Source organism: Nansenia antarctica (genome assembly GCF_963989245.1).
Source record: "Nansenia antarctica genome assembly, chromosome: 14".
Lineage (NCBI taxonomy): Eukaryota > Metazoa > Chordata > Actinopteri > Argentiniformes > Microstomatidae > Nansenia > Nansenia antarctica.
In genome coordinates, this window is record NC_137684.1 from 21,318,994 (window position 1) to 21,340,324 (window position 21,331).

General features: G+C 42.8%; 2 protein-coding genes across 2 annotated transcripts; one reads left to right on the top strand and one right to left on the bottom strand.

Annotated features, from left to right (window-relative positions):
• The first annotated feature begins 960 nt into the window (after positions 1–960).
• tasor2 (transcription activation suppressor family member 2) lies at positions 961–5,217 on the top strand. Its single transcript, XM_080545394.1, has 6 exons — positions 961–1,824; positions 2,178–2,303; positions 2,516–2,669; positions 2,841–2,946; positions 3,466–3,647; positions 4,897–5,217. Exons 1-6 carry the CDS (start codon positions 994–996, stop codon positions 4,995–4,997), a joined length of 1,500 nt encoding a protein of 499 aa, XP_080401520.1. The 5' UTR covers positions 961–993; the 3' UTR covers positions 4,998–5,217.
• Positions 5,218–17,602: 12,385 nt separating this feature from the next.
• LOC308169966 (kelch domain-containing protein 10-like) lies at positions 17,603–18,670 on the bottom strand (the record flags this gene model as incomplete). Its single annotated transcript, XM_080544697.1, has 1 exon — positions 17,603–18,670. The coding sequence occupies one exon, from the start codon at positions 18,668–18,670 to the stop codon at positions 17,603–17,605; it is 1,068 nt and encodes a 355-aa protein (XP_080400823.1).
• Positions 18,671–21,331: the final 2,661 nt, after the last annotated feature.

A 21,331-nucleotide genomic window follows, 5' to 3' on the forward strand; every position in this document is an offset into this window, starting at 1 on the left:
AAAACCAATCCAGTCGTCTCTCAGGTACAAACTTCTGACCCCAGCAGTAAGTCACTGTCCACCTGCCAACCTCCCAAGCTTCACTCAACTTCTTCCATGAATGCAAATGATTTTGGTGCCGATTCAATTATGGACCATACCTCTGCTGAACAAGGACTGCATACTCATTCAAGAACAAAGTCACAGGACTCATCTCCCAAAAGCAAATGCACATTGACAGAGAAAGCATTTTCTGAGCAATCAAGCAATCCTGAATCCCATTCCACTGAAACAGAAACTACATGTATTGAATACCACTCAAAAAGAACATGTGACTCAAGTGACATTTCTTTGGAAAGAGATGCTATTTTAGAATGTGACTCAGTGGAGTTTATTCATCAAATGATTGCATTAGTCAGGGCTACATCACCTTCACAGGACCTTTTAGCTCTCGACTCAAATGAACCCCGTCCATCCAGCCAACGCCCTATCATGGCAGTGAAACCCTGTAAGAGTGATGACAGCAGAGGAGAATACATCTGCAATGAAGGACAAACAGATGACCCTGTGACTTTGGATGTGCTCATAGACGAAGAAACTGATAGCCCTGCCTGCTCAAACACTACAGTTCAATCTAACAGCACTCCATTGGCCCCAGTGATGATGAGGAAACCGAATGAGAGCCCCACAAGAGTCTCTGAGGATGTTAGAGATAGTAAGGAGTCTGCTGGAGATCTAGACAACATTGAATCTAGTTTTAAGGCAAATTTGATATATGATGACCAACACAAAGTTCGTAAATCTCATTTCAATAAAACAAAACTTGACTACATTAACTCTTTATATAAGTATCAGGAATGGGACAAAGAGGAATGTGATGAAGATTTGGCATTCAGCAAGACGAGCACTTCCTCTTCAGTCTCCTTACAGTCAGAACAGCACCAGCAGAACTGGTTCAAGTATTGTCAGGCTAAGACAAGTGGGAAGTCAAGTGGGAAGTCAGTCAACAGATGGATGGATATGCCTGAGGAAGACTCCGCAGTTGCAATGTCATCTATAGTTACGGTTTTGGATCATAAAGGAAACAGAAGGACTTATGAAAATTATCCCACAACAAATATGCACACCCGGACAGTTCATAATTTAAAGAGAAAGGGCTCAAACAGTTCTCTGGAAGAATTCTCTGAAAAGTTGATTAAATCTGACCCCACCCAATCCTCTATGGACCAAGAGTGTCTCATTTACTCAGAAAAAATGAACCAGATTCTAAAAGGTAGCAGAAAGGGTATGAGCCACAACAAGACTGCCCTATTCAGATCGAAACATTGTAGGTCAAATGTAAAGTCTAATTTCTGTAGCCCAGTGACAGTGCACTTTTCCAGTCTGCAGGAACAAGACAGCTCAGAAGAGCACTGGGAGGCACTACCGTCACTTGCAGGGCAAAAGATAAAAGTAGACATGCCTGAAAGAAAGGATATGGCTGAGGCAACCAACGGAGAGATGCCCCTGCATCTTCAGAAACTGTCTTATGCAAAGGGAAAAGAGATGACACATGCAAGGATTTCTGACATGGCTGTGGAATGTACCAAGTCATACCGAGCCATGATGAATAACGTTTGTGCCGGCAAAAAGCTCTCATCCAAAACTGGGGGTCACAAGAGTGACAACACATTCCCCAAGTCTAGAGCAAGCAAACACACAGACTTCTGTGGTCAGATGAAGAGAGAAATGTCTGACAGTCTTCATGATAATCTAAATTCTGTTGTGAGACAGTCATGTAGTGCCATCAAGTTCAGGTTCTACATATTAGTGACATCAGCTGACGCCTTCTTCAAAAAGACTAAGGTAATTACAGTGGGGGGGGAAACATCTTGATTCAACTATAGAAAACAACATTATTTGTCCATGTTTACAACAATGGGTTGCACTTTATATTGTTTCCCCTACATTGTATCTTGTTTCATAGTCAACATCTTGTTTCATAGTCATTAGTTTATTACACAGCATATGGAGCGGAAACCGTCCTTATTCCACTAGTGGAAGAACATAAATGAAATTTAATGAAAAATAAAAGAGATTACCAATGTACTATGTAACAGCATGTTAATGCAAAGACGTTGCTAGTGTAAAGAGATACTACACATGTAGGGGCAACCTAATGTAAAGTGACCTACATCATGATCCTTAATTTCCTGTAGGATCTGTTAAAAGCAGAGGGCCACATTGAGGTAGAACCATCGACATTTTGCCTGGATGAGGATAGCCCCTCGTCCCCCCTACTCATCATTCTGAGAAACGAAGATATTGCTGAACACATTTGTACGGTAAGACAGGAGCCAGGCAGGCTAAGTAAAAAACCATGTCACCCAGCAAGAGAATTGTAGGAGATGTACCAGGGCATTATCTCGAGATGTAAAAAGAGATTTGTCACCATCAGTGTGTTTCAGAGTGAGTTTCATGCAAATTAATGTGAGACCATTGTTGAAACCCAGCCATCTTATAGCTCACATCAGCTTCAACATTGTGTTTTCCACAGATCCCTCATCTGCTTGAGCTGAAGAAGTCACCCAGCGTGTTGTTTGCTGGTATTGACCATCCCAATGACGTTGTGAACCTGACCCACCAGGAGCTCTTCAGCAGGGGAGGCTTTGTCGTGTTTGAAGAGGCAGCGCTGGATGCACTCAGTCTTTGTACGGACACTCCACACCAGACTATCACACTACATCATGCTTTAGTGCAGAAGCAATGGTGCTTTGCAATCGATATGATTTTACCAAACAGTCTGGTAACGTATTTCTCATACATCGCAACTAGATGTCACCACATTATGGATTTGTGATCTTTGTGTTTGGCTCTTTCAGGCAACGTGAAAAAAATGGCAGGTTTCCTGGAGGAGCTCAGCAAGAAGGGGAAGTGGAAGTGGCTGCTGCACTACAGAGACAGCCGTCTGCTGAAAGAGAACGCACGGTATGCTTACATTGTTAGAATTGTAGAATGTAGAATGCTTACATTGTTAGAATTGTATTTTACACTCTTCTTCATTCAGTGTATACAGTGGTAACAATGAGTATTTTCTGGTACTTTCTTACTTTGAATTCCCTGACCGGTACTGTACCAAATGGTATCATGAATGATCAAAACAAGTAACTCATAGGTTATTACTATGTAATAACATTGTATACCGTTATTTTCCCCCAAATCCCTGGTTATCTCTGTACTATAAAATATATAATATATACAACTCTTACCATTTGTAAGAATATTGTTACAGTGACAGATGAGATGTCTGTGTAAGAGTGAAAGATGAGCTTTCTAAAATAACCCTTATGATGCCACTTTATATTTATGGTGACCTGAATTTTGTGATTGACTTGTAATGGCCTGAATTACTTCAAAAGATACTGAATGAATTAACATATTCATCTCTACATTTAAGATTAGGTAATTTTGTTAATCACTATAACTGTGTGGTTGCCCCCTCTGCAGGTCCAGTGCTGAGGCACAGGACAAGAAGAAATTCATGGACTGCTGTCAGGAAGCTGGCATGGTGGAGATACTGCCCTACCATGAATGTGATGTCATTTCAAAGGATCGACCCAATTACCTCGACTGTCTGGTCCACTTGCAGGTCCAGAATGTATCAGCCCGTTTCCCTGTATTCATAACTGGTGAGATTTCTATTAACATTTCTTAAAGCAACTGTGCACTGAATCTGATATTGAGACAAATCATACTTTAAACATGTTGATGATCCACCCCTCTTTTGTAGTTGTTGCAAAAGCCTAAATATGAGAAATAGCTCACGTAAAAATATAACATCAAACTTACATCTGAAATGAGTTGTTTGTCTCATATTTGTTCAAGACGAGTCCATATTTACTAGGTAAGGTAGCTTGGACAACAAAACCTACTATATAAAATACAAAAGTATGTGGAAAAAAAGGGTGGGGTGGGGGGGGGGTAGAAGCATTGCACAGATACATGATCGATAGTACATGCAGCAAATGCAGCAAAGCCTATGCATACTTAAATGCAATTTCTGGTCCAGGTCATAGTAACGCATGCTAAGGCTGAACTTATACAAACGCCCTGTTCCAGTCATGTTAAGTGCCCTGTGTAAGTAATGGGTCAGTGAAGCATTTTTAAAATGTATTATATTATTCTAGTCATTTCTACATTATTGGGACAGAGACAGTGGAGATTGACAGGAAGGATGGGTGAGATAGCGGAGGGATGATATGCAGGATATGTCGACAGCTGGAATCGAACCGGGGACCCAGCAACGCCTTAGTGTGCTACTCCACCAAGCGCCCCCAGTGAAGCATTTTTTTAATCAAACAATTTCTAAGAGGTTAAAGTAGAGATTATCAGCTTTTATTTGATGGTATTTGTGTAAATATTGGTTACACCATTTAGAAAGGATAACAGTTTTGAAACATAGACCCCCTATTTCACTGTCCCATTACTTACACAGGACACTGCATGTTTGTTACTCACCAAATAATCGATTTTGATAGGCTGCTGACAAACTGTTCTTCGTCTGAGCAAGGGTCTCAATTCCCCAAAATATAAAATAAAAGAGAAAATGAGAACTTGAGAAATCAGCACTTTCATGAGTAACAAACTTATATTGAACATAGTCACTCAAGAAGGGCCTGATAGAGCCCACTGTTTTGTATTGACCGCAACAGAGCATTTGTTTACACTCAGTGTTAGCATGTCCTGGACCAGAGCTACTTACATGCATGAACTCACACAATTGACACTGGTGACCCTAACCATACTGCAGCAGGACATCACTTTCAACTCAGCTCTAGTAACCTGTATATGTTTGTTGGAGGGAATAAGTGAAAGGCTTTTAGAAGAACTGCAGTTTGCCCAGTTTTGATATAACCAGTTATTTTTCTAATTTTGCAGACACAACGGCAGACAGCGCATTTGGAAAACATGGAGTCTTAACAATGAATATCAACTCCTTCCTCCTGATTTCGCAGAGTGACACATGCACTGTTTCATAAGTATCTAAACAAGTTGATGGGGGAGCCTATGACCAAAACATTTTTTAATATTATTGCAATATGAAAACAAGATGGTGTTGACAAGATAACAATACATATGGAGTGTATACGTGCCTTCATACGAATACTTGTGGTGTAAGATAGTTGTTTGAGAATGTTAATGTTAAATTAATGTTAATGTTAAGTTTTACATGCCATATTTTGTTGGTTGATTTATTTATTGCGTCATTTTCTATGTTAACTGCTGTAAAGATTAACAATGTATCTACATTTGTAAAACTTGTTTCTGATGTTAAAAGAAATTCAGTGTTCACTGTCTATATATTTTTTTTTTATACCAGTTTACACCTATATTTATTTATTTTTGATACCAGTACACCTATAATCACAAACTAAGCTGCTGTATAGACAGCTTTGCAACGCTAGGTTTAGGATCCATAGTACAATCAGAATACACTTGCATTTGTAGGGTGGCCAACTATACATAGAAAAATACATTTCTAAATGGAGGGTAGTGAGAGAAATATTCAAATATTAAAAATGTTTAATTCAACATATTTCCATTGCCGCTATAGTATTCACATGAAATGTATACCAGACATTGGTATTAACTCAATAACACTACATAGCTAAAGAAACTGTAACACCAATCCATTAAAAAAAGTTATGTACAATAAAGGGGAGTGACATCGGAAAGAAGTATTGAACACGCTAACTGAAATGTATTTAATTTGGAGAAGCCTCTGTTTCAAATGACAGCTTCAAGACACTTCCTGTATGAAAAAACTACACACAGTGATCAGGTGGGATTTTGGCCCATTCTTCAACACAGACAGTCTTTAAATCTAAGCCCTACATTTCAATCCATGAAAATAATAATTGAAAATAATATTTTCTATGTTTTTTAAAATAGCCTTTTGGTTTATTTTAAACAGAATTTAAAAGATTTAGATTTAATGTGGGTTTATTTTCTAAATTAAAAAACTGTTGTCCCACGCTTTCATGTCACTACCGAATATAAATAGTTTTACCACATAGCCTGGTTTTTAGCCACACCCTTGCATTTTTGACCATGAAGTGACACTGCATCCCTGTCCCTCATGGCTGCATGGTGAGTAGTTACCTCTAGTCATTTTTAAGTCAATGTGTACCAAAGTCTGAAAATCAGTATGTAACATTAAGAATTGTCACTACCGAACAAATATTCTCTACAATTAAGTAAACTTTTGGGGGTTTAATGCAAAATATTATGTTTTTTATGTGTGTACAACTGTTCTTCAACTGTTTTTATGTGTGTACAACTGTTCAAACATCTGTTTGCTAGCCATGTGCTTGTTAGCATTTTTTTGTTATGCTAGGAATTAGCTCAAACTCTCACTACCGAAACAGATGGTAAAGTTGCGGTAGTGACATGGTCATTTCGGTAGTGACAACATGTAATGTTCAACATACTTAAGGCAATGTTTGATAATTATTATTACATTAAACTCTTAAAACATGTAGATAATGCTGTATGTAGATAATTTCTATTTGAAATTGTACAGCTAAGCAGGGAGAAAGTAAGAAAACATCAACATGCCAAAAAAACACAGAACACAGAAGAAAAAGCGGAGCAGAGAGGCTGAGAGAATACAGACAAAGTGTGAGGGATGACCCAGAAAAGCACCAAGAGTATTTAAGGAAGGAAAGAGAAAGAAACAAGAAACGAAAGGAAAGGAAGTAGGAAAGTTTAAATCTATCAGCGATGTATCTGCCCAGAAGGAAGATCAGAAAATCATGGAGAAAAAGACAGCAAAATCACAGGGTGTTGATGAAAAACACAGAGAGAGATGGAGAGATTGTGCAGAGCTTTCACACCACCTAGCACTTCTAGTGAGACTGATTAGACACCAGAGCAAAGGTCTGCAGGAAAGAAAAAGAAGGGAAGTGTAGAAATGCGTAAGTACAGAAAAATACAGAAGCTTGAACAGAAGGTCAAAGAAATGGAGCGGAAGAAAGAAAAATATAGAAAAAGGTGTCAGAGGTTGAGGTTGACATCAGACCAGTCAAAAATGTTCCCCAAGAACGAAAACTCAGAGGGAAGTATGGAAGCACAGAGTTCCTGCTCATATCAGAAAGACCCTTCTTTTCACAATACACCTATGCACCATATGCAGAAGAAATACAAGTCTGCCAGTTACAAAGAGAAACATGCATTCAGAAGCACACTCTCAGCCAGGTTGTTCAGAAAATACAAACTTGTTTCTATGCTCAGAAAAACAGTAGGTATCTTCCACAAAGAGTTCAACAGGACTGCAGACAACCCACTTCCAAGGTTCACCTATCAGAGAACTGCTCAACAAAAGACCTTGAACATAGTCAAGACTTTCTTAAGTCGAGATGACAACAGTCGGGCATCTGCAGGGAAGAAAGAAACAATCACAAGATTAAAAAAGAAAAAAAAAAAGAGGTTCCTTTCTGACACAATGCTGAATTGCATTAGAAATTGATGCTGGAGATGCCTCATCTGAAGCTGTCCTACTCACTCTTCTGCAGGACAAAACCTTTTTGGATTGTTGCCCCCAACATCCATAACAGGGAAACATGTGTCTGCAAAGTGCATGACAATGCCCAAATGCAGGCAGGCAGGCTTAAGCAGCTAGGCGTCATCAACTCACAGAGCTTGAGCAAAGTGGCAGAGGAGTTGTGTTGTAACACACAGGCTAAAGTACATGCATGCACAGGGAATGTCTCTCATGTAAGAGCAAGTCACACACATCACAAGTACATCAGGAACCGGAGTCACATGGTGGTACCAGTGGCGCACCGAAAAAGAACAATATGAAAAAGACTGAAAAAGAGAGATCACTGTGACAAAAACAGTCAAACAGAGATGTGAGAGCAGCCCAGAGCACCTTTTGGAATGTTTTGAAAGCGAAACGAAAGCCAAAGTGTACAAGCACCTCTTCAACATCCATCACCAGTACACAGAGCTACACTCCTTGAACAAATCTCTGAAAGAAGAGGAAGCTATGTTGACTACGCAGAAAACTGGCAATGCAAATATGCGAAGGAGGTGCAGCAACTCCACTTTGGAGCATCCTACAGGCAGACAACACTGCACAATGCTGTTGTGTACACCACCGATGGTACACTGAGATTCTGTGCCTTGTTGCCTTCCATGAAGCATGATCCTCCTGCCATTTGGGCACAGCTTCAACTGGTTCTTCAGTTGCTGAAGGAGAACCATCTGAGGATCCAGGAGCTCTTCTTCATCAGTGATGGACCGACCATGCAATATAGAGGAAAGAAGAACTTCTACCCCATGAGCACCATTCCTTTCCTGATGGGATTCACTGCTGTAAACTGAGTTTCCTGGAAGCTGGAGTTTCCTGGAAGCTGGTCACGGCAAAGGGCCTGCTGATGGTGTTGGAGCCACCATAAAGAGAACTGCTGATTCCCAGGTGGCCAGGGGTACTGACATACCCACAACGAAATCCCTCTGACACACTCCTTCCTCTCACCAAGGTCAAGCTTCTCTATGTGGAGCAAGAACAGACAAACAGAGTAAGTGTACTTCCAAAAGAGCTGACGACAATCCAGGGTACACTGTCCATTCACCGAAAGTGATTTGCACTATGCCTGGCACAATCCATTATAGAGTACTCAGCTGCTTCTGCAAGAGAGAGGCCATCTGTCCCTGTTTCCAACCATCGTCCATCAACATTGCACAGCCTGGAAGAGATGGAAGAACAGCTGAACCAATAGCCCCAGAAGAGGGAAGCCATTCCACTTCAAGCTCTGGGTGTGAAGGGACTCTCTGTCCAGTTGATGACATCACTGAAGACCTTGTTGGAAAATAGTGTGGTCACATATGGCAATGAGCCATATCCTGGAATCATTGAAGACATCGATGAAGGTGCCCTGGAGGTCAAAGTAATGTGCAACATTGGGCGAAACCGCTTTTTCTGGCCGCGAATGGAGGACAATATCTGGTACACCGTGGACAAGGTTGTCACCTTAATCCCTCCACCAGAAGAGGTCACGGATAGCGCTTTGACACCGGCAAAGAACCGTGCCGGTTCGCGTTCGGAAACCTCCGAACGTTGGCGCAGTCTGGCGAACGATACACTGGTATGAACGCGGGCTCGTTCGCCAGACAGCGCCAACGTTCTGAGGTTTCCGAACGCGAACCGGCACGGTTCTTTGCCGGTGTGAAAGCCCTAAGAGAGGCATGTCCAGATCATCCCAAGAGTGTTCACCGCAGTATGTGAAAACATTTATTATCAAACCAAGAATGTTCATTGCCCTGTGAAAAACTAGATTATTGAATATTATTCTTAAGGGGTCTTTGTTTTTCTCTTTTTGAAGCTCTACTGTATTTTTCTGTTCATTCATCCACATTCAAGTCCATAACACTTTCTTGTATGTGTATTTTTGTTTAATATGTTTTAATATGTTTTAAGTAATGTTGGCCTTCAAAATAAATGGCTGTCTTCAATAATAAATTACTGCATTTTATTGATCATAAACATTTGTTTGTAATATTCCCAAAGTAAGGCATGTTATGAGTTAATATTAAGCAATAAGGTTGAGGGAATATGATACAACCTTGCAAACAAAATACTGTGGTCACTACCGAAACAAATAAAAAATACAATTTGATTTGAAAAAGATTGAGTTATCAACTAAAATGTTATGATAACTATTGGTTAAATGTATGTTCAACTCATTAACTCTGAGATCTACTGTATTTTCCGGACTATAAATCGCTCCGGAGTATAAATCGCATCAGTCAAAAAATGGCATATACAGTGGGGAGAACAAGTATTTGATACACTGCTGATTTTGCAGGTTTTCCCACTTAGAAAGAATGTAGAGGTCTGTAATTTTTATCATAGGTACACTTCAACTGTGAGAGACGGAATCTAAAACAAAAATCCAGAAAATCATATTGTATGACTTTTAAATAATTAATTTGCATTTTATTGTATGAAATAAGTATTTGATCACCTACCAACCAGTAATAATTCCGGCTCTCACAGACCTGTTAGTTTTTCTTTAAGAAGCCCTATATTCTCCACTCATTACCTGTATTAACTGCACCTGTTTGAACTCGTTACCTTTATAAAAGACACCTCTCCACACACTCAATCAATCAGACCCCAACCTCTCCACAATGGGCAAGACCAAAGAGCTTTCTAAGGACATCAGGGACAAAATTGTAGACCTGCACAAGGCTGGGATGGGCTACAGGACAATAGGGAAGCAGCTTGGTGAGAAGGCAACAACTGTTGGCGCAATTATTAGAAAATGGAAGAAATTTAAGATGACGGTCAATCTCCCTCGGTCTGGGGCTCCATGCAAGATCTCACCTCGTGGGGCATCAATGATCATAAGAAAGGTGAGGGATCAGCCCAGAACTACACGGCAGGACCTGGTCAATGACCTGAAGAGAGCTGGGACCACATTCTCAAAGAAAACTATCAGTAACACACTACGCCGTCAGGGATTAAAATCCTGTAGCGCACGCAAGGTCCCCCTGCTCAAGCCAGCGCATGTCCAGGCCCGTCTGAGGTTTGCCAATGATCATCTGGATGATCCAGAGGAGGAATGGGAGAAGGTCATGTGGTCTGTCTGCTTTTTGGCATAAACTCCACTCGCCGTGTTTGGAGGAAGAAGAAGGATGAGTACAACCCCAAGAACACCATCCCAACCGTGAAGCATGGAGGTGGAAACCTCATTCTTTGGAAACCTCATCGCAGGACCAGCCAAACTATGAAACACCTCTGTGGAGGTGTGTCTGGTTCTGCTTACACTGCCTGGGCCAGACCCACCATGTTGTTCTGTCTGTCAAAGACAGTGTAGAACTCCCTGATGAAGACATCTCCACAGATCCACAGATCCACAGCCTGCTACTGCCACTGCTGCCCAAGCCAGTGTAGCAGCCGTTGGAGTTCTAGAAAGACAGAGCGGAGGATTTTACTGATGGAATTCCACTTCTACTTCAAGAGATTTAAATTAAATGTTGCTTTTGGCATTGGCTGGGTGGGCTGTTTGGACCGACCTGGGTAACGTAGGCAGATGCAGCGATGGTGAAAGCGTGATTGTTGATGGTCACTTTAGGCATAGTCTGGATGTTTTGATGGATGTTCAGCTGACAGTGCCCTGCGTGAAGAATAGGACATGTTCCGGGACCACACCGCAGACGTCAATCTCAGTAGTGCGTTTCATTTTGGTGGGTTAACAGGTTAGAGCAGCCACACAGCGCATGAAAATGATCTGTTGATACTATTGACATCATACCAGCAACATACAGTACAGTTTCAATGTCTACATCTGTAAATGTGTCATAATTATTTTTTATTATCTGTTGTTAATAAGTGAAAAATAAGTGTGGGCAGTTTATATATTATAAAAATAAATCTACGTATATCTCTCTCTTTCTCTCTCTCTCTCACATACTATTATACTATAGAACAGGGGTCGGCAATAGGCGGCCCGTGGGCCATTGCTGGCCCGTCACCAATAATATTTGGCCCAGCAGATTATTTTGAGAATCCACTTCTTTTTTTTTTTCTTTTCTTTTTTTTATAAATAATAATAACGGACCGACAGTCCCACATATAGCGCCTATAATGTCCGAATAGAGAATCGAACTCCACCTGAATAATGCTTATTGTACTTTTATCCATGTTGAGAGTGAATGACACAGGACAATCAGGCAGCAAGGTGCACCGAAGCGCACTGACGCTGAACCCCTCAGAGTGAATCATAAGCAGGTGGACAACGCGTCACGGTGCTGAAATAGCCGACATACCGTGTGTGGTTTGAACAAAATAACACGAGCTCAGTAAGCCATTCAAACGTAATGTTTACGTATATGTGACTGCAACACACATATGAACAGTAACAACGCAAATTCTGTTTAATTTTCTGAAAAACATTGAAAACAAAATCGGCGCAAACAAAAAGCATCTCCCATCGGTCAGTATTTGCTTGATATCTGGTGATATTGACGTCACTTTAATCCACAGGCAGTTCTCAAGGTTTTTATGCATCCATCGATTCCTCTCGTGCGTCTTTATCGCATTCATTGACGAAAAGGACGACTCGCATGTATAGAAAGGGAACATTGTGAGCACGGAAAATGTCTCTCACAACGGCTTTGCATTGATGAAACCAGGTAGGATGAACGTATAGTTCACTGTCCATTCCTCTTTAAATGCCCTGTTTCCACCGTCAACTTTCCTCTTTAGACCTTTGGAGAGTGACATTATGTTTCTCTTGCTAGCAGGTTAAATGTTTGGCTAACTTCACCCGGCACGCAAACAACCAATCCAATAATAATAATGTGACCTTGTCTGGGAGGAGGGGGGAATAATTATCAGAATTAAACTATGTTACCTAATTATTAGAATAAGTTAGGCTACGCTACATCGTCAGTCCACACATTTATTATTCAAAAATATGGAAAATTGTGAAACTACGTTTCAACGTTGTTGAGAATCACAACACAAACTCGCTAGTCAAGCCAAAATACTGCAACATAATGGATTGGACAGCTACCTAGTTAACTAGAACACTACTTTACATTGTTAGCAGGTTCACAAAACAAGCTGTGTTAGTTGACTAGCGATGTGTACAGTCGAAAGAAAAGTCAAAGCATTAGAACGTGTCACATTTGTAAACAATCAATTACTTAAATTAGCCTTTGATTATGTTCGGGCCCGCCATCTAGTGGCTCAAAAAAAAAATGGCCCGAGGCCAAACCTAATTGCCGACCCCTGCTATAGAAGGTGTTGCTGAGGTAATAAAGTAATCTTGCTCTAAAAGAGGGTAAACAAAAAGGACTGCTTTCTGCTTATAACCGTTTCACTTTTCGGACCACTCATTAAGGATATGTGTCAAACATATGGGATGGAGAGGCAGGAGCCATAGGAAACAGGAGTAGGTGAGATACCCTTGGTATACATTACAACACGTAGGCTCATCTCTGTAAAATACATCAGGCAAAAGGAGCGGCTGTCATTATGTAGAATTGTACACTGGTAGGGTCACACGTTATTCATTTTGGTTTCTTTGGGTTGACACCGCTCATGGTCTACCTGATGTCCTATGGCTTGTGTATTTGTACTTCACCACCGTTTTCTTATTAAATCATTGCACTTTAGTTCTCTCTTGTTGTGCCATTTATTAGTTTCCCCTCCCACAGTAAGTGGTAACATACATGTTTTGGCTCCCCCTCCACCGCCTAGACATAGAGCCATAAGATCTGGGATTCGTAACATAAATTGGGGGCTCGTCCGGGATAGCTCTATGTTCGTTGTATGATGTTGCGCTTATTGTTGGAAAGTAAGGTAGAGGTTCTGTAAGTGGTAGTCTGATTTGAAAAGCCCAGTGCATATCACTGAGTGCTTGTGGAGTATAGATCAAATTAACGCATGTCGAAAAGCTGATTTATATGCCATAGCGGATCACTTTGGAGTCACGGTTCAGAGGACCATGGTAAAGGCTAAACTTAGGGAATGTGTCATGCTGATTCTGGTGGACAGGACGGTGTTTGTTGGTGAAGCAGCTGGTCTGTGTGTTGGTTAGACAGCTGGTCCATTCCCAGTATGTCTGACAAACGTACGGTGGTGGGGCATAATGCCAGTGCAGAAGCGGAGGCTGATGTAGTGGCTAAACCGCCTAACACCTTGCCACGTTTTGATCCAGATTCCCCTGCCTCTGAGCACTCTGGAACGGGTGGTGGTGCCCACCTGAAAGTGGCCTGGCCCGCTTGCAAATAGAAGCGCGGGAGAGAGAGAGGCAGGCTGAGCACAGTTTCCGATTGGAAATCAACTGGTTGAACTTGAAGTTGTTGAGACATTCTTTTGATTAAATGTGCCAGTGCAGCTAAACAGCTCCCTGTGGTCGGTGTCTGAACTACCTTGTTTGTGCTCATTATACCCGGTCCTACGTGGTGGTCACCACAACATGAGCCAGTTCATTCCGGTCACTCGTACTGTGAGTAGGACCCATACTGATGGCTCTCCCACGGTTCAGCCTAGCAAGGCAGTATTGCTTCCCTTACGCTCTAAAGAGGAACGGGAATTTTTTTATTGTCATAAAGGTGTTGGATTAAGAAAACCCCAAAACAACTGTCCCACAGATCAGGAAAACTCGGCATGAATGTGTCAGAGACAGACTACCAGCTGAACTACAAAGACTTCACTGCCAGATACAAACCTCTAGTTATTCTTTATGAGGATGGTCAAGTTACAGTCTGCTAAAAAGCATGCAGAGGTCTGGAACAAAGTATTGTGGACAGATAAGACACATTTTATTATATACCAGAGTGATTGCAAGAGGAAAGTTTGGAGAAAAAAAACGTTTTTATAGCATACCACCTCAACTGTGGAGAGGCTGTTGTATGGCTACCCCTGGAACCGGCTCACGTATCTTCATTGATGATGTGACTGCTGCTGACGGCAGAAGCAGAATGAATTCTGAAGTGCACAGAAATATCTTGTCTGCTCAAGTACGAGCAGATGCCTCCCTCTCCATCTCATTGGACGGTGCTTCATCATACAGCAAGACAATGACCCCAAACACACTGCCATAGCAACTACAGAGTAGTTTCCGGAAACAAAAGGTTCTAGAGTGGCCAGTCAATCTCCAGATTTAAATCCAATTGAAAATGCATTTAATTTGCTGAAGAGGGAACTTAAGGCAAAAAGACCTCAAAACAAACAACAACTATAGATGGCTGCGGCACAGGCCTGACCACCTCATCACCAGAGAAGATACCCAGTGTCTGGTGTGGTCAATGGGTCGCAGACCCATGCAAAGGACAAAACATGAATACACAAAACATGAATGTTTAATGTTGTATTTTTATATGAATCTGTCCCATTACTTTTGGTTCCCTGTAAAGATTCTGCTGGTGTCATTGTCTTATTTACTTACATTATCTACTTAATGTATGATGTGTGCCATCCAATGAATTTGGAGGCATTCGCTTGTACTCAAGCAGACAAGATTGTTCAGTACACTGCAGAATGCATTCTGCTGTTGCTGTCAGTGGTTCAGTGGCGGGCGGTGCATTTCACACCTAGGCCTTCACCTTCAGTGATGTCCTACCTGATAATACCATCATTACTTCCCGAACTTTGCTTATCGGTCTGTCGATCTCGAAAGGAGAACCGTATCGAGTCCATTCAAGGCTGGTTATCTTACTCATGTTCTTCCTCATGTATCGTTTTCAACGATAGCACCTCGGGAAGTAATTAAAAGATCGCATTGAAGCGCACACCCCACCCCCTTTCTTTCCTCAAGAAGACTTCAATGACTCAGTTGTACAGTTTATCTGTGCATTTCAGTTCCACCAATAAGTCCTTTTCTACATGGATAGCCTCGCTGGCGTCGGGTTTGGCCGTTCTCTTCTGATTATGTCTACCTTTTCTTGGAAGGTTCTTCTTGAAAATGGCGTTGTTATAATATCTGCCACCAAATCTACCTTTTCTCCTCCTTCAGCCATTGTGGCTGCTTGTAGAACAACAGCTTAAATCTACACAAATTAGCTCGATCAAATTCAGTTTATCCAATCAAAAGACGTGCAGGTGCTAACATCTTTGGTACACCTGTCAGCAGGCGCCTTTGTCGCCATTACTCGCCATTACTCGCCAACTCTGATTAGTTACGCCATAGTTTTTTTCACGTTCACTTTAAGTTACAGGCCGCACTGGCGGCACTGTTGATTCTGCAGACCTATGGGCAGATTTCTTGAACCCTGGCAACACATTATGGCTGAAATATGATTGGATAAAAGCTCTAACATAAAGGCCAGCCCTCCAAATCTCGATCTGAGGCTGGAAGCAGCGCAACCAAGAGGAAAGCTATGAAATGAAGAGAATAGACTATGGGGAATGATTTAATACATATTTGTGGAAAAAATATATCAAAATGTAATTTATATTCTGATGATGTTTAGGCCAGCACTTGCTTGACAGCCCACCACTTGCTTTTCAGCGCAGTAAAACCAAAACTTGAGCTTAGCTGAGCTTTTATTTTTACTTTTGATGAAAAAGCTGCGTTCATCAATGTCACTTTTACACCTGCCGACCAATCAGGTGAAAAGAAGGGCGGGACAAAGACGTTTCACAACTAAATGGTGGCTACTTCAGTTGAAAATGAAGATGTCTTCCATGATGTAACCCGTGTCAGTCATAACCAATGATGTATTATGCCTAATGGCCATAACAGAGTTTATGATAGGCTAGTCTTATTTTAAGTTAAATGTGCATTCGTTGAAGATTACAATAACGGTGCGGTGCTATAACTCAATGGACCGGTAGGCCATTGTCCCCAAACTCAAACAAGAGTGAATGTGAGCGATGTGGCGCGACACTGCCCCCCAGTAGCGCTGGAAAGTCGCGCCATAACTCCCGCGTGTAGCAGTGTACTTCACCCTCAACATTCCATACCTTTTGTCAACATTTAGGTGGCATAACTAAGCCCCTAATCACTGCTATCAAATAGCCTCAGTTAAACAGAGAGGGAATTCCTAAACAGATTAAAGTATTGATTTAAGTATTGATTGAATTACGTAGCATATTAGCCTATTTGATTTAATTTTCACCTAGGCTTGAACATGTTAGGTTCCATAAATAATTCAAACGACTGAGTTAGTCCACTCACCATGTCTGACTTGAACAATTCTCTTTATTTCAAACAAAGTAGGTTTTGGGTGCATGGGGTAATATAACATAAAAAGTGAGTAGGCTATTGGAGAGGTTTGATATTTGAACAGTTACTCCAACAGACCAGTAAACCTGGCCTACGATAATATTTTTTGTGTTGTTACCATCCAATTTCAGATACAAAAGACAAATTATGCACTCTGCGTTGAAACAACTGTTCTAGTCGACTCATAGGGATGCACTGCCATCCTGTGGGAGTATGTGGTACTGCTGTATAGTCCGATGTAGTTTCCTTCCTCTTCTCATCTGCACGGATGGAAAGGACCGATACTGGACATGTGAACACTCATTCCCAGCAGGCATTCACCACGCTTGAAACTGCTTTCCCTTGTCTCTCAGTTCAGATGAAGGTGAGGACACGAGCAGAGGAGGTCACTGTGAACATATATGGTCTCCTCTCCTCTCCTCCCATCCCTCCCTCCCTCCCTCCCTCCCTCCCTCCAACCTCTCCTCTCCTCCCATCCCTCCCATCCTCCCTCCCTCCCTCCTCTCCTCTCCTCTCCTCCCCTCTCCTCTCCTCCCTCCAACCTCTCCTCCCATCCCTCCCTCCAACCTCTCCTCTCCTCCCATCCCTCCCTCCAACCTCTCCTCTCCTCCCATCCCTCCCATCCTCCCTCCCTCCAACCTCTCCTCTCCTCCCATCCCTCCCTCCCTCCTTCCAACCTCTCCTCTCCTCCCATCCCTCCCTCCCTCCCTCCAACCTCTCCTCTCCTCTCCTCCCATCCCTCCCTCCCTCCCTCCCTCCAACCTCTCCTCTCCTCTCCTCCCTCCAACCTCTCCTCTCCTCTCCTCTCCTCCCTCCCTCCCTCCCTCCAACCTCTCCTCTCCTCTCCTCCCATCCCGTCCGTCCCTCCCTCCCTGTCCGTCCGTCCGTCCGTTCCCCTATTTCAAGCGCTCTATGAGTTCCTGTGTGAGGCCGAGGTTGAGCAGCTGCATGGTGGAGAGCTGGGCCAGGTGGGGGTTGGCCTTCAGCAGCCGCTCCCAGCACAGCTCCAGCAGGCTGGGCACGACCAGACAGATCTTATACAGGGAGCCAGTCCGCGTGTTCCCGTGGATGGTGTTCACCACGCCACCGTGGATGTACATGCAGCCAGCCGGGGTGACGGCAGCACAGTGGAGGTAGGCGGGCTCCGGCATCACCGCCGGCAGTCTGGTCCACTGGAACGTCTGCAGGTTCATCTTCCACAGGTCCGCCAGGATCAGCTCCCCGTCGTGCCCGCCGCACAGGAACACGTCGTTCCTTATCTGCACACACCTGTGATATCTCCTAGGAGCCGGGTACCCGATTCCATCATGAGGCTTGGTGGCGATCTCTTCCCACGAGTTGGTCTCCAGATTGTAGGCGTCAATCTTGTCCAGAGGGTAGACCGTCCAGGAGGTCCCCCCTCCCAGGATGTAGATCCTCTGTCCGTCGTGTGCTATCTCACAGGCGTACCGTAACCGTTCCCCCGGCAGGGGGTTGTTGGGCTTGAGGTGGATCCACTCCCTGGTGGTCAGGTCCAGCCTGTGCACGTCTGTGGTTAGTCCAAGCACATACACGAAGCCGTTAATGATGGCCATGACCTGTCCGTAGTATATTATTCTGTCGTGCTTCTTCCATCGGCAGTTGAGCAGCGACCACCGCTTGTACTTGACGTTGAAGACGTTGAAGACGTTGAAGACGTCGTACCCTCCGAATACGAACAGGTTGTTGCCGTGCAGAACGGCTAACGGCTCCGTGGGCATCATGAAGCCCTCTGTGCGGATCTGTTGCCAGGTGCTCGTGGCGAAGTGGTACCTCCACATCTCCCTGAACTCGTCGCCGTCGGCGTTGTACCCTCCGAACACGTACAGGTTGGTGTTGTCTGCCACGCAGCGGTGGCCGCTCCCCGCGGGGGGAGTACGATGACCTGCTACTCGGAGAGGAGGCCTCTCTGACAGCTTCTTGAATATATTCAGCTGGTCCTCCATCGTTTCCCCAGATCCAAGTCAACCGGAAAAAAATAACCGTTACATAAAATCTAGACAGAATCCTACTATTACCGGTACACGACAAATATGAACACTCGAAAACATTCGAAAAATGCACCTACGCTGTGCATCTACGGACCAATCAGAGAGCGCCACCGGGCTGTGCATCTACGAACCAATCAGAGAGCGCCCCCCCCCCCCCCCCCCCCGCTTCTTCCTGAAGTCCACGGTCAGTTAAGCGGGGTACACACATAAGGAATTTCAAAATCTTAACAGAAATATGATCTTATCTGAGACAGACCCCACACATGAAGAAACAAAATCTGGGATTGAACAGCCTTGATCGTGTTGTGTGTGGTGTGCGCCAATTTCCCCATTTCAGCACCCCATTGACATAAAGATTTTCGTTACGACAGACTCCAAACTCTCTAGTCTCGTTCCCCAAGCCAGAAATCTCGCGTGAACCCATCCTTTTAATATTGCCTTTATGGATATGATTTTGTTTGTGGTTTATTTTCTCTTATTGACATGCATTAAGTGTTCCTTGATGTTTATTTGAAACATAAATATTGACGGGAGTGGAACTATGTACAAGCCTTCTGGGCTTCGTTCCCTCCTTGCACAATCTCTTGTGTGCTAAATAAATAAACTAAACTAAATTACAAAATAATTAAATTAAGATTATATAATGATTAAAGCACTTTGAGCCGCAACGTTTGCAGGAAAAGCGCTATACAAATAAAGTTAATATTATTATTATCTAACGTAGTACCCTGACTGACCTGTACGAGACAACCATGTGCGACAGTGCAAATAAAGTGCCGAATAATGAAAAGAAGAAGTCAGCTCGCTTCTTGATTGGCGAGCAGGGTTGCCAGATGGGAATGACATTTTCCACCCTAACCACAGTCTAAAACGGCTAATTTCACCAAACAATCTGGCAACCCTATGGTTTCTGGTCGGAAGTATTGAATGCATTTCACATTTACGATTGCCGGCCACGCCCATTTTCCGAGCAGGTTGCCGGGAGAGTTGATTGCACAATTGAAGAGAAGTGACTCTTAACACACCTCACACCACAGGATTTTGTTATTGGAAAATGTTAAAATCCATCCGAAAATCGGGCCAAAACCGGCCAAAAAAATCCTTATGTGTGTACCCCGCATTAGTTTTGCTGATGTTGAAGGAGAGGTTATTTTCTCTTACCTCTTCCCTGTCTCATCGTTGTTAGTGATCAGACCAACCCCAGTGGTGTCATCAGCAAACTTGATGATGGAGTTGAATGAATGAATGAATGAATGGTCTTTATTGTCATTAATACAGTACAGGCAGTGGCGTACCGCAAAATCCCGAGGCCCCCCGCAAGGTGGCGGCGGGGGCCCTTTCGCAACGGAGGCTTGACTTAGCAAAAGGTACAAACAAGTGAGAGCATTAACTAAAACCAAATGGTAGACTACATCAGTAGAATGTATTATAAGTAGAAAAGTACAAGCTTTATTTATTTTAACAAAGTGTGGTGTGCACAGCAGCGCAATATCTGTAAACATACAAGCTGTAGACTCTCCGCTAAGGGTTGCCAGATGGGATTGAGAATTTCCAACCTAACCAATCTAAAAGCTGCATCAGAGTCTACTTGTTGCGTAAAATTGGCCAGGGTTAGTCAAATCCTTTGTTGGACATCTCGTTTCTTAAGTCCTGGTATATTGTGGCATTTCTTTACTGTTTGCCATCTGGTCTAGGAATACCCAGGGAGACGCAGACAGCAGAAGTAGAATAGAATAGTAGAATAGAAAAAGAAACAGCTATATATAGCCTAACCATGCTGAATTATGTACCTGTATGATGCACTGACAGCCTGTGACTGTGAACCTGGCCGGACCCTGCCCTTCTGCCTGAGTTTGAGTATGATGCTGCCCAAATAAATGTTATTGTTTAGTGCTGTACGCTTTCGTGGTATTATATTGTGTGAATTATCATCCGTATGTTGTTTTTCTTTCACTCGACTAACTGCCGAGATAATACTTGAGACATGTACTTCCGTAAACATACATTTTTTATTTGATTTTTTTACAATATCGGACTGACAGTCCTACATATAGCGGCTATAATGTCCGAATAGAGAATCTACCACCACCTAAAGAATGCTTATTGTACTTTGTATTGTATTTTCGCTTGCTCATTTTCCTTGTGTCTCGCTGCCTACGTGTGACGTCAAAGTCATGTTGCTATTGGATACGGCTAACTATGTATATATTTTTAAATATAGGCCTATATATTAAAATTAAGGTTGACACAATGAAGGGCCACTTATTTTCTTTGTTTTATATTTTTTTAAATTATTTTAAAAAAAGAAGGAAAAAAAGGATGCAATGTTAGGGGGCCCCCTAGTGGCTGGGGCCCCCCCACGGTGCGTCGCTTGCGGGCCCGTCCGCTACGCCACTGCTTCCACTACAGTTTTTAAAATAAATATACACTCTTTTTGTATGAAACAAACAGTCTCTAAATATATGTTTCGCCCTCTTGCTAGCAAGCTACTCTGTTACTAGCATAGAAATGCCTACAAATGTTTTGCATAATTGCTAATCGTTGCTAGCTACCTTACCAGCTAAAGCACAAAAGCAATCTTGCTGTCGACACGGCCCCCTTACACTTCAAGCTCTC